The sequence below is a fragment of the Cetorhinus maximus genome, chromosome 17, assembly GCF_964194155.1.
Source record: "Cetorhinus maximus chromosome 17, sCetMax3.hap1.1, whole genome shotgun sequence".
Lineage (NCBI taxonomy): Eukaryota > Metazoa > Chordata > Chondrichthyes > Lamniformes > Cetorhinidae > Cetorhinus > Cetorhinus maximus.
The window spans coordinates 31,528,224-31,540,871 of record NC_135895.1 but is presented as its reverse complement, the minus strand read 5'-3'; the positions used below and the strand labels follow the sequence as shown (position 1 = coordinate 31,540,871).

The 12,648-nt window shown below is 42.1% G+C and overlaps 1 protein-coding gene across 1 annotated transcript; it reads right to left on the bottom strand.

Moving 5' to 3' along the window:
* Window positions 1-773: 773 nt before the first annotated feature.
* Window positions 774-10,743, bottom strand: LOC144692292 (selenoprotein Pb-like). The gene is made up of 5 exons (XM_078560935.1): window positions 10,503-10,743; window positions 9,691-9,912; window positions 5,797-6,009; window positions 4,248-4,380; window positions 774-2,545 (listed from the first exon to the last, which is right to left on the bottom strand). Exons 2-5 carry the CDS (start codon window positions 9,894-9,896, stop codon window positions 2,309-2,311), a joined length of 789 nt encoding a protein of 262 aa, XP_078417061.1. The 5' UTR covers window positions 9,897-9,912; window positions 10,503-10,743; the 3' UTR covers window positions 774-2,308.
* Window positions 10,744-12,648: the final 1,905 nt, after the last annotated feature.

Here is a 12,648-nt window from a genome sequence, read left to right as displayed (position 1 = left end):
ATGATGAAGCCTTACATTCTGATCAAGCACCTATGACGCATATTGATAGAGCATAATGTTCATTTTCTGTCTAGACCTGAGAGAGTACTGAGTTGTCTAGAGACCTATATAAGTCCAATGACTCCCTGGCAGTAAAGACCAGGCAGATACAGTGGGGAAGATGGAAGAACAGCAACACTTATTATAGGCACCACCTCAAGGTAGGTTACCCTCTGCCCAATTGTCACTATTCCCCCATCAATAACCCTCATTTCGTGGGACTGATGACGCTGACAGCCCTGCAGCAGTTACCATCTATGCTGTAATCTATAGATCCGCTTTACCAATATACAATATGTCAACAGACTCATAAATAAATGCTTCTAAGTGCTGCATAAAACAATGTACAACTTCACTAATACGTAATTCAGTGTTTTTTGATAAAAATTTGACTTTTTTCATTTGTTTATACATGTTAGAGTAACTGTAAATCCAACTTCATTAGTAATTTATTGATCACTATCATTCATAACAAGACATAAGAATTATTTATTAAAATTACAGTTTTAAGAAGTTTTTAAAATCATCGATCTTTAGGTGGACTGCAGCGTATTTCCTGTTCAGATAAATCAGTCATAATCATTAGCCAGAAACAGTCTTCCATCTTCTGTTCAAATGTAACAGACCCTACTGAGTGCCAATAGCCCAGCTGGTATCTCATCTATCTTGCTAAATATCTGAAACCAGCAAAGCAGAAAATATTCCAAGAATGCACACACATTTGACTATTTTGTGTGGGGGTAATAAAAATGTATTTTGATGATTCTAAGAGATTTTGTCAGACAAAATAGGTCAAGGTAATGATCAGGATGTTAAAAAAGGTTGGAAGCTGCCCGAGTTGTGACACTTTCATGTTAAAACAACCTATGCACAGTCTGAAATCACAAACCAAGGTGAAGTATTTGAGGATTGCTGCAACCCGTAGAATTCTATCTTAACACAAGTCACTGCCTTCAGAAAAGAAGGGGTAAGGGGGAAAAGCAGTGTATTAGTGTGTAATTAGAGTCTCCAACTCCACTCATCGATCTGGGGCATGCCATGTGGATGTGGCAGCGTTCCTTTGTAGGTGGAGAGAAAAATGAGAGTGTAACTAATGCACACACCTCACCATTTTCTAATCAGTGTATATATAGGAGTCACTGGGAGCAGGCTTGCTACCACATCTCTTGTTGGCATGGGTGGAATAGCTAAAGTGACCAAAGGTAAGATACCCAAAAGTGGAAACAAAATGGGAGAATGGTTTAGGGAAATGAGAAATGTACAAATGTTTTGGAATTAGTACTGCTAACTTGAGGTAACCATTTGTTTTAGCGCATTGATAATTGAGTTATGGAGTTCCTATATTTTCCACTGAAAAACAACAGAATACGACAGGTGAGAAAATTGCAAAAGCAGGATAATTGTATATTTTCTCTTTTGAAAGTACCCTGACAGCCTATCGTCGGTCAAAGTTTTTAATTTGAGCTATCTCAAATGTGGCTGTAGTCATGAGGAATTAGTTTGAACCAAAGACTTCATTGAGCACATGAATTAAAGAGAAAACACTGTCACTGATTAGCAAATAAAAGAAATGCCAATGTTTTCCTTGTAACATCAAGAATCTTCTGTGATAAGAGAGCAGTACTCCAATTCCTTTCTTTAATAAATGGACATGCATAGAATATTCTTTGAGGATTAGACAAAATACCTGAAACATGCGGCAAACTATTTTTAATCCATATGTTTCCCTCAATCTTTCCAAAGGACCCTCTGCAGTCTTCCTAAGGCAGCTGAAATTTGTCTTCTTACCAACCCTTGATTGCTATTCTCTACCTATCCCCAAAGGAGATGCATGAGAACAGCTTGGAATCAGATCATGGTGATTAGCCCCCCCTGATTTTTCTACGCTCACAGCGGCATCTGGAGTGGGGAATGCCTTTGATCTGGACTGTACTTTATTGTGGGTCCAAAAACAATGGCTACCTGCTCAAGGGCAATACACTGAGACACATGTTTATTTCAGTGCTCACTTCAATCTTGCCTTTAATGGTTTTACTTGTTAAATTGTCATCGCTAGATTCTTTTATCGAAAGAACATTTGACAATAACACAGAAGTGTTTGTTGTGGGAGGTGCCATACATGACATCCTTCAATTAAAAACTGAACATGGTTCAAAACTGTTAATATTAAACCAGGATTATTTTTTGGCAACTTGTGAATTATTAGGTTTGATGCTGGCAGTTGTTCTGAGGTTGCCAGTTATTTTAACTCTTGTTCCTGATGTTTTCTCTACAACCATTCCGATCTCTGAGTATCATCACTCTCCAGATTTCCATCTTGGCTGTTATTGAAATGATGTGGATGGATAGCACTTGGAGCCAGGTTGGGGTCAGGATGAGGTTTACTAGATATGCGCTGTTGCACTGGATGAATTGGTCGATTTTCAAAAGCTGGACTAGTCACCAAACTTGTGGTTTTAGATTGAGTAAAGTTTGCCTTGTAAGTGGTGGTGATGTTTTTCTCTGTCTGCAAGAAAGAACAACAACTTATATTTATATGGCATCTTTAATGTAATGAAACATCCGAAAGGCTTCACAGGAACATTATGAAACAAATTATGACACCGAGCCACATATGGAGATATTAGGTCAGATAATCAAAAGCTTGGTCAAAGAGGTAGGTTTTAAGGAGTGTCTTAAAACGAGGAAAGCAAGATGCAAAGGCAGAGAGGTGTACGGAGGGTATTCCAGAGCTTGGTCCTAGATAACTGAAGGCACAGTCATCACAGTAATCAGTGATTAAAATTGGGGATGCAACAAGAGGCCAGAATTAAAGGAGCAAAGATACCTTAGAGATTTATGAGGCTGGAGATTATAATGATAGGGAGGGGTAAGGCCATGGGGAGATTTGAAATCAAGAGTGAGAATTTTAAAATAAGTTATTGCTTGACTGGGAACCAACGTCAGTCAGCAAGTACAGGGATAATAGGGGAATGGGAATTGTTGCGAGTAAAGACATGGGCAGTAGTGCTTTGGATGATCTCAAGTTTATGGATGGTAGAATCACGGAATCACAGTGCAGAAGAGACCCTTCGGCCCATTGAGTCTGCACCAACACGTGAGAAACACCTGACCTACTTACCTAATCCCATTTACCACCACTTGGCCCATAGCCTTGAATGTTATGACGTGCCAAGTGCTCATCCAGGTACTTTTTAAAGGATGTGAGGCAACCCGCCTCCACCACTCTCCCAGGCAGTACATTCCAGACCATCACCACCCTCTGGGTAAAAAAGTTTTTCCTCACATCCCCCCTAAACCTCCTGCCCCTCACCTTGAACTTATGTCCCCTCGTGACTGACCCTTCAACTAAGGGGAACAGCTGCTCCCTATCCACCCTGTCTATGCCCCTCATAATCTTGTACACCTCGATCAGGTCGCCCCTCAGCCTTCTCTGCTCCAATGAAAACAACCCAAGTCTATCCAACCTCATTACTTCATAACTTAAATGTTTCATCCCAGGCAACATCCTGGTGAACCTCCTCTGCATCCACTCCAGTGCAATCACAACCTTCCTATAATGTGGCGACCAGAACTGCACACAGTACTCCAGCTGTGGCCTCTCCAAGGTTCTATACAACTCCAACATGACCTCCCTACTTTTGTAATCTATGCCTCAATTGATAAAGGCAAGTGTCCCATATGCCTTTTTCACTACCGCACTAACATGCCCCCCGCCTTCAGAGATCTATGGACACACACGCCAAGGTCCCTTTGTTCAGCAGAACTTCCTAGTGTCATGCCATTCATTGAATACTTCCTTGTCAAATTACTCCTTCCAAAGTGTATCACCTCACACTTTTCAGGGTTAAATTCCATCTCCCACTTATCTGCCCATTTGACCATCCCGTCTATATGTGGGAGAACAGCCAGGAATGTGTTGAAATAGTCGAGGCTAGAGGTACGAAGGCATGGATGAGGGTTTCAGCAGCAGATGAGCTGAGACAGGGGCGAAATTCAGTGTTGTAATGGAGGTGAAGATAGGCGGTCTTAGTGATGGCATGAATATGAGGTCGGAAGCTTACTTCTATTTGCTTGAAGACACAATTTCTGAGGTATACTAATGCCACAAACATTATACTTTTTGCACGGACATATAACCACCCTGTTTACCAAGCATCTCCGTGGTCTTTCTGAAATTAACATTGCTAATTAACACTAACAATTACCTCAAGACTTATATTGCCGATTCCACAGTTCCCGCAAACATCCTTGTTATATGTAGCCCGGATTGCTGCTTCAGTATACCGAAAATGGAGGTAGCTATATGGTAACACGATATGAAAGGTCAATTTACCACATCTAGAAGAAAAGGAAAATCATAAAAATGGGATTAAATACCTTGAAGTGACATGTGAGTGGCATTGTAAACAGCCCAATTCCTTGTAAGTCTTGGTGCAGATCCTTTAGAAGATAAATATGCAAGTTGAACAACTGCTCAATTTTTAAAGATATGACAGCTAGTCTCACAGTGAATAAAAAATATCACATTGTGTAGCATTGAGCCACACAGGCTACAAAGGCCAGGACATTGAAATCAGCCAGCGGGGGGCGGGGCCCGCTCGCTGACACATAAAATGATGTGGGATGACATGAGGCAGAACTCCCGACATCACCCCGTGTCATTTCAATTTTCAGGTCGGCGAGGTCGCAGCTGAATCAGCTGTGTGCCTGCCGACCTGTCAACAGCCAATTGAGGCCATTTAAAAAGTAATTGAACTAGTTAATGGATCTGCCTGTCCAACCTTAAGGTTGGCGGGCAGGCTGGGAGCCCTAGTGGGCTTCAGAAAAAGCATGAAACCTCATCCATGGGCGGGATGAGGCTTCACGTAGGTTTTTTAAAATTTAATAAAAGTTTGAATGAAAGTGATGGACATGTCCCAACTCATGTGACAGTGTCACATGAGGGGACATGTCAGGGAAATTTTAATTTTGTGCATTGACCATTTTTGAATTTGGCATCAATCTCCCTGAGGCAGTACTTTGCCTCAGGGAGATCTGTGCACTCTTTCGTGTGCATTCGCAAAAGAGCGCACTCCCGGCTGAGGGAATTCCCCTCCCCCCTCGCCTGCACAGGGAGCGCATAGCGCTTCCTGGTGGACGTCACAATGGGTGGGTCTTAATTGGCCCGCCCATGTAAAATGGTGGCACGCCCCCAATTAGGGGGGGAAAATTCTTCCCAAAGACTCCAAGTTTTTCCCATAGCCTGTTTAATTGATTCATCTCAGTTGCAGATGGCTATAATTTGCCTTAGGTGACCCAAGAATACAGAAGGACAAAAATATAAAATATCAGCCAGGACTCTTGCTGCCGATAGCTGTAAAGGTGATTCCTGTTAGAAATCACATATGTGCATGCACATGAGGACCGGATCAGGTTTGACTATAATTGCAAACATGCTCACACATGACTGCTTGGGCAAAATACCAAAGGGCTGTTACCATCATGTAATCATATCTCAGCACGAGGCATCAGTTTCATGATAAAAGGGGAAAAAATTGGTGGGGAATAAATTTTGCTCATTTTGTTAAATATTTCAATGGTAAACACAGAAAGGTTCTGCTATTTTGTTAGCACAAAACAGGGTGCTAGAATAAATCATCCCTTATTTCTACTTTCCCAGCAGTCCTAAGTACAATTGCACACAAATAATTGAAGGGGGAAGAATCTGTTCGATAGCAACAAATAGTCTCAGTGCTACCATTTAAAGTAACCAACCTGTCGTAGATGAGGAAGTCGTCCTTGTTACCCTGCAGAATGCTCCAGATATCACGTTGAAATGGTGATTGCTGGTAGACAGGGATATCCTCAGGAGTATGCCGTTTGAGCTCCCAGAGCATGGCCCTAGATTGAGGTGTTTTCTCATTCACTATCATATAGCGTATATCCTTCAGGCCCTGATGATCGAGCTTGTCTCGCAAGCTGCCTAATCTACCAATGCAATAAAAATGATGAACAGTGAACAGCATTTACTTTGGTTGGTACTTTTGCAGAGTTGAATATGCATACAGGACATTTCAGATTGGATATGTTTTCTTAAAAAAAAACATGGAGCTAATTTATAATCCTGATGGTGTCATTGAAATATTGGATTGGTTCACATCAACTTTGCCAACACTTTGTACAAAAGCAAAATACTCTGGATGCTGGAAATCTGAAGTAAAAACACAAAATGCTGGAAATATTCAAAAGGTGAGGCAGAGAGAAACAGGTGGAGAGAGAATCAGAATTAATATTTCAGGTCTGTGACATTTCATCAGAACTGAGTAAAGTTAGAAATGTAATAGGAAATAGGAATTAACAAGTGAAAGGGGCAAGGGGGAGGATGGGGAAAAGAACAAAAGGGAAAGTCTGTGATAGGGTGGAAGACCGGAGAAATTAAATGGCAGACAAGTTGATGGTGCAAGGCCAAAGGGTGTGGCAACAGGACAAGTAAAGAAACAAAAGATGTGCTTAGAGGAGCTGTGAATGGCAGAATAGTGAACAGCTGCCGTACGAAAATGAAAACGAGAAAAACAAGAGTAAAACCAAACCCTGCAAAGAAAAAGGAAATAAAATGGGGGCAAGGGTTACAATCTGAAATTGTTGAACTCACTGTTGATCCTGGAAGACTGTAAAGTGCTGAATTCAAAGAGGAGGTACTGTTCCTTGAGTTTACACTGGGCTTCATTGGAACACTGCAAGGGACCATGGACAGAGAGTAAGTTGTGAAAGCCAGGTGGAAAATTAAAATTTAAAGGGGAAGCTCACGGTCACACCTGCTGACTGAACAGAGGTGTTCTGCAAAGTAGTCACCCAATCTGTGTTTGGTCTCCCCAGTGTAGAGCAGACCACAGTGTGAGCAGCAAATACAACATATTAGATTGAAAGAAGTGCACGTTGACCAATGATTCATCTGGAAGGAGAGTACTTGGGGTCTGAGATGATGAGGAGAAAGGAGGTTAAAAAGATGTTGCACCTCCTGCGCTTGCATGGGAAGGTCCTGTCGTAAGGGGAGGGGATGTTGGGATAATTGAAGATTGGACCAGGGCGTTGTGGAAAGAACAGTACCTTCAGAATGCTGAGAGGGGAGGGAGAAGATATTTTTGGTGGCAGCATCACACTTGAGGTGGCCGAAATCTGTTAAATGTGGAGGTTGGTGGTTGCAAGGTTAAGACAAGGGAAACCCTATCATAGTTTTAGAAAGGAAGGGAAGGGGCGAGAGCAGAAGTGTGAGAAACTGTATGGACATGGCCAAGGGTCCTGTCAACCATGTGGGGGTTGAAGGGGGAAATCCTTGGTGAGGAAAAAGGGAGAAATATGAGAAGCGCTGGTTGCATCATCAAAGCAGATGCAATGGAGATGGGGAAAATGGAATGGAGTCCTTGCTGGGTGTAAAGAAGTATAGTCGAAGCTGTGGGAGTAAGTGCGTTTATAGTGGATATTGGTGGATCACCTATCCTCAGATATGGAGTTGAGGAAAGGAAGGGAAGAATTGGAGATGGATTATGTGAAGGTGACAGAAGGGTGGAAATTGTAAGTAAAGTTCGTGAAATTCAGGGTGAGAGCAAGAAAGGGCACCAGTACAGTCATCACTATACAGGATATTGAGGTGAGGAAGGGGCCTGAGGAGGACTTGAAGATGAAATGTTCCACATATCCCACAAAAAGTTAGTTGTAGCCATAGCAATATCTTTTATTTAGAGAACATGAGTGGAGTTCAATGCGAGAATAAATTCAACCAGGCAGTGAGGTAGGATATCATTCTGCCATTCACACCTCCTCTAAACACATCTTTTATTTATTTACTTGTTCCATTATCACTCCCTTTGTCCTTGCACCACCAGCTCTTTTTGTCATTTAATCTCTCCTGTCTCCTACTCTCTCTCATTTTGTTCTTTTTCCCAGTCTCCCCAATTTCACTTCCTTAAAACCAATTACGTTTCTAACTTTTCCTAGTTCTGATGAAAGGGTCATTGACCTAAAACATTGGCCAGATCTTCTGATCAGGTTCGGAATCCCTATTTCCGACCCTGATCAGACAAAAGAATACACACTTACCTTGTTCTGGTTTTTCTGAATGCTCTTTTGATGGAGGATGGTTCACAACTTACTCAGTGCAGCAAATCTAGTAAGGAGCAGCACAGAGATCTGGGTGCAGAAGCCATGCCCCCCTTTTTATGGCACTAGCTGGCCTATTCCAGAAAGTAAAGAGCCTCTTAGAAAAGCAATGGAGAGAAGATAAGTGTGTAAGGGGGAAGAGTGGCTAAGAGGGTAGGGTGGATAAGATAAAGAGTAAAGGGGTATGGTGAGTGAATAAGTGGGTAAGAGGATAGGGTGGCAGGTGGGTGAGGTGGTAGATGGGCAGGGTGGCAGTTGGGTTTGGTCGGGAGGGGCTGTGAGGTCGGGGTAGTTGGGTCAGTGGCTACTCAGGTCAGGCCGGGGGAGTCAGGTCGGGTTTGGGTCAGGAGAGCAGTTGGGTGATAGGGGGCTAATCAGGTCAGGTCACGAGGGAGTCAGGTGGCGGGGGCTAGTCAGGTGGGGTCAGTGGGATTATTGGAGGAGTCAAGGGGAGTAGTTGGGGGGAGGGGGTATATCGAGTGGGGAGTCAGAGGTGTTATCCAGATGTTAGACTGGGTTTTTTTCCTGTCTAACATTTCCTGGGTAACTATCCAGGTAAGTAAGTTGGAACCGTCCGAAGCCTCTGACTCTTGTTGGAAACAGTTGGAACTGTTTCTTTGGAGGCTCCAGGGGAGCAGGGAAATTGCCCAGAAGTTCAAACTTCCTGGGCAATTCCTGTAGCACATCTCTGCGGAGACCGGAAGACGTGGGCCATTAACTCTGTTTCCCTTTCCACAGATGCTGCGTGACCTGCTGAGTGTTTCCTGCATTTTCTGCTTTTATTGCCAACACTTGTGGATCATTCACAAGTCTAGCAATCTGCAGATTGTGTTAATGTTTATGAAAAATGTAAATAAAGATTTCTGTACAGTTACAATTTCTCATTTGCATCAGAAACATTAAAATGTCCATAAACTATAGGATGTGGTGTATATCTCAAGATGATGTAAATTTATGTAGAAGAAAACATTATAAAAAGGGACAAAAACCCACAAATTGTAGGACTTGTGAATGTATGAGTTTGGCAACTGTTCCGAAGTTCCTTGTTGAAAGGACATTGTTCCAACTACAATAGCCAATCACTCGAGTAATATAAAAAAGACTCAAAAGAAATTACTCAATTACACAGGACAGGGAAAAAAATTATAAAAGAATGAAAATGAGCAGCAATGGTTTGAACAGAAAGTCATCTTTTAAAGTAACATTAAACAAAAGAGTGTTCAATATATTCCAACATTAATATACGACATCAGTTCATGGCACAATTCCTAAGAGAGTCCTTGGTCTTAACTCTGCCACTCTTGAGATGTCATGAACAAAAAAGAATGGGGTCCTCCCAGTGGAAGGGGAGGAAAGGAAAAATCAAGAGAGTTTTTCACATTCACCACTCTTGTGCTTCACCTAATAGCTAACGACAGAATAGAATTCCAGTCTGTGCTCTTGAATGAAGGAGGCATCGTGAAGATGACTTAAGCGCGGCGGCGGAAAATAATGATGAAGTGCGATACTTACTTAGTTGCCTGTGTCAAGCAGAACCGGCAGTTTGCTTTGAGAAGGGCCACCACCACCACACGGCCAATTTGTTCCTCCATTGGGTTCTGGTTGGCAATCTCCCAGTGAGGGGCCACATTACAGATTCTGCTTTCATTCCCCGCTATTGCCACAGTGATTGTTAGGCCCAAAACAATAGTGAGTAAAGGCATCTCCAGCCCCATCATGATCTCTTACATATCCCTACAATTTAGAGTAGATGGACAATAAATTTCTTTTAAATTAACATTTTTTAAAAAAGCAACAGAGAACAAAAGAACCCGATTAGTTGGTGTGTCAATTTTTTTGTGTGTAGAAAAGACAACAAACATTTTCTGGTGTGAACGGAAATTCTAAACACCGAGACTCATTTGTTTATGCAAAGTTCTACTCTTCAAAAATGTTACTGACTTGTTCACATAATGCCAAAATTAAGCAATCGACGATTTGTGCTGCAAAAAAGCGCATGGCCAGAACAAATAAAACCGGACAATATGCAAGAATGTAAAAAAAACTGGCAAAAGTGCATCCGGCCACCACTGAATGAAAAGAATCCACACACAATTGTAACATGAATTTGTTGCAATTTCGATAAGAAGATTAGAGACTTATGTTAAAAACACAATTGTAATGGATTGAATTCGGACGTTTAGAAAAGATTTAGCAAGGAAACGTTTGAAACTCCATGCACTTCAGATGATGAACATGGAAACGTTTTCTTAAAACACCTGGTTCGTTTGTTCGTGTAAAACTGTTTTGCTGTTAGGGACAAAACAAATCAGTCAACACGTTACCTTCCTGCTGATTTTCACTTTTCTCTCTCCCTGGGCGTTCGATCCAAGCTCTGGACTCCCTGATCCGCCAACTCTCAGCCACAGGCTATCTCCCGGATTGGAAACGATCTGTTTGTTGAATGTTAACTCCTTGTGGACTGTATGATTTTTTCACAGTTCTGGGTAAATGTGGGGAACAGTGAATAGTTAAAACGGTTGCTGGAATAGTGGCCATCACCAATTTACAACATTCTTCTTATATGGCACCAGACTCTTTAAAGTGAAACATTTCTTCCCGCCCAGTATTTCCTTAGCAATATTAATTGCCACCAGTAAGCAGGGACCCTGGTAAAAAACATAACAGGTTAATAAATTCTCTAGTTAAGGGTCCTTCCAACAACATGAATGACACAAAGTGAAAGCTTAAAGCTCCTGTGCAGTCTGCAATGTCATGGTGAATTAATATGTTTCACGTTTATGAATGAAAAGTCATCCATTAAAGGTTAGAATCATATATAGAAACAAATGGTTACAGCACAGGAATCCATTTGACCTGTCATGTCTGTGTCAGCTCTCAGCAAGAACAACACAACTAGCTTCACTGCCTGGCTTTTTCCTCGTAGCCCAGCAATTTTTTCTCTTCAGATAATTTTCCAATTCTCTTTTGAAAGCCTTGATTGAATCTACCTCCACCACACTGTCATACAGTGCATTCCAGGTCCTTACTGCTTTCTGTGTAAAAAGGTTTTCCCCATGTCGCTGTTGCATCTTTTGCCAATCGCCTTAAATCAGTGTCCTCTGGTTCTCAATCCTTAAACCCAAAGGGAACAGTTTCTCGCAGTTTCTGTCCAGGCACCTCATGATTTTGAACACCTCTATAAAACCTCCCTTTAATTTTCTCTTGTCCAAGGAGAACAATAACAGCTTCTCCAATCTGTCCACGTAACTGAAGTTCCTTAATCCTGGAAATATATGATCCCTTTCCAATGCTATAATAGTTTCTTTAATCAATCCTGGCATCCCACCTCCTTCTTTTCCTTCCCTATTTTTCCTGAATACCTTGTAACCAGGAATGTTAAGTTTTTAATCTCGGTTTCTTTGAGCTCAGTCCTTGTTTTTGCCACTACATCATAGTCCCATTAGATTACTTGTGCCTGCAACTAACCAACCTTATTTACCATACATTCCAAATCCATTTTACATTGCCTTGCATTATTCCTCCATCTGATTCCTCCTCGTTCTGAACTACTTTTTATTCAAATGCTGTTTGTCTCTCCCTGTCCTCTCTACATATTGTAGCTCCTCTCTAATGCTACATCTTGGTGTTCCTCTCCTTACCAAACTAGTTTCAACCCCTCCCCCGGAGCACTAGTTAATCTCCCACAAGAACATTGGTCCCAGCCCTGTTGAGATGCAATCCATCCATTTTGTACAGGTCCCTCCTGTCCCAGAAGTGCCTCATGATTACAGGCCCTTTCTCCTGCACCATTGCTGCAGCTATATGTTAACCTGTCTTAGCTTAAAGCTCCTATATTCATTAGCATGCGGTACTGGGAGTAATCCGGACATTATAACCTTTGAGATCTTGCTCTTTAACCTCCTCCCTAGCTACTGAAACTCTGTCTATAGAGCCTCAATCCTATCCTTCCAATATTATTGGTTACAACATGGACCACAAATTCTGGCTGGTCCCCATTCCTGAAGAAATTGTTTTTCACCTGTTACTAATGTCCTTTGACCTGACACCAGGGAGGCTACTACTCACCATGCGAGACTCGCATTTGTGGTTGCAGAAATGCCTGTCCAGCCCTCCGACTATCAAATCCCTTACAACAACTGCATTTCTACATTTTGCTGTGACCTCCTAAGCAGTCATTTGCCCTTTTCTGCAATGGCTGTGCGCTAGACTGAGACCACCCGCACCAATATACAGTACGATATTCAGAATCAGTTTGAGAATGCCACAATCTCAGAGGATTTTTGCACTGCTCACCTCTTCCTACTCTGACAGCTGGCATCCCTTTACTAAGCTCTTGAACTCTCTATAGCTTCGAGGTGATCACCTCCTAGGATGTGTGATCCAGAAAATTTTCAGCCCTGCAGTGACTTCAGCCATTCCCAAAGCTCAGACACCTTGAGCTTGAGTTCGATCTTGGAGTTCCCACAT

What these genes read in the sequence shown, in the direction of transcription:
- LOC144692292 (XM_078560935.1), bottom strand. Translation starts at nt 9,896, where the DNA reads ATGATGGGGCTGGAGATGCCTTTACTCACTATTGTTTTGGGCCTAACA. An exon ending in GACTTCCTCATCTACGACAG is followed by an intron (nt 4,381 to 5,796) that starts GTTGGTTACTTT and finishes CTTTTCTTCTAG; the next exon opens with ATGTGGTAAATTGACCTTTC. An exon ending in TCGGCAATATAAGTCTTGAG is followed by an intron (nt 2,546 to 4,247) that starts GTAATTGTTAGT and finishes TCTTTCTTGCAG; the next exon opens with ACAGAGAAAAACATCACCAC.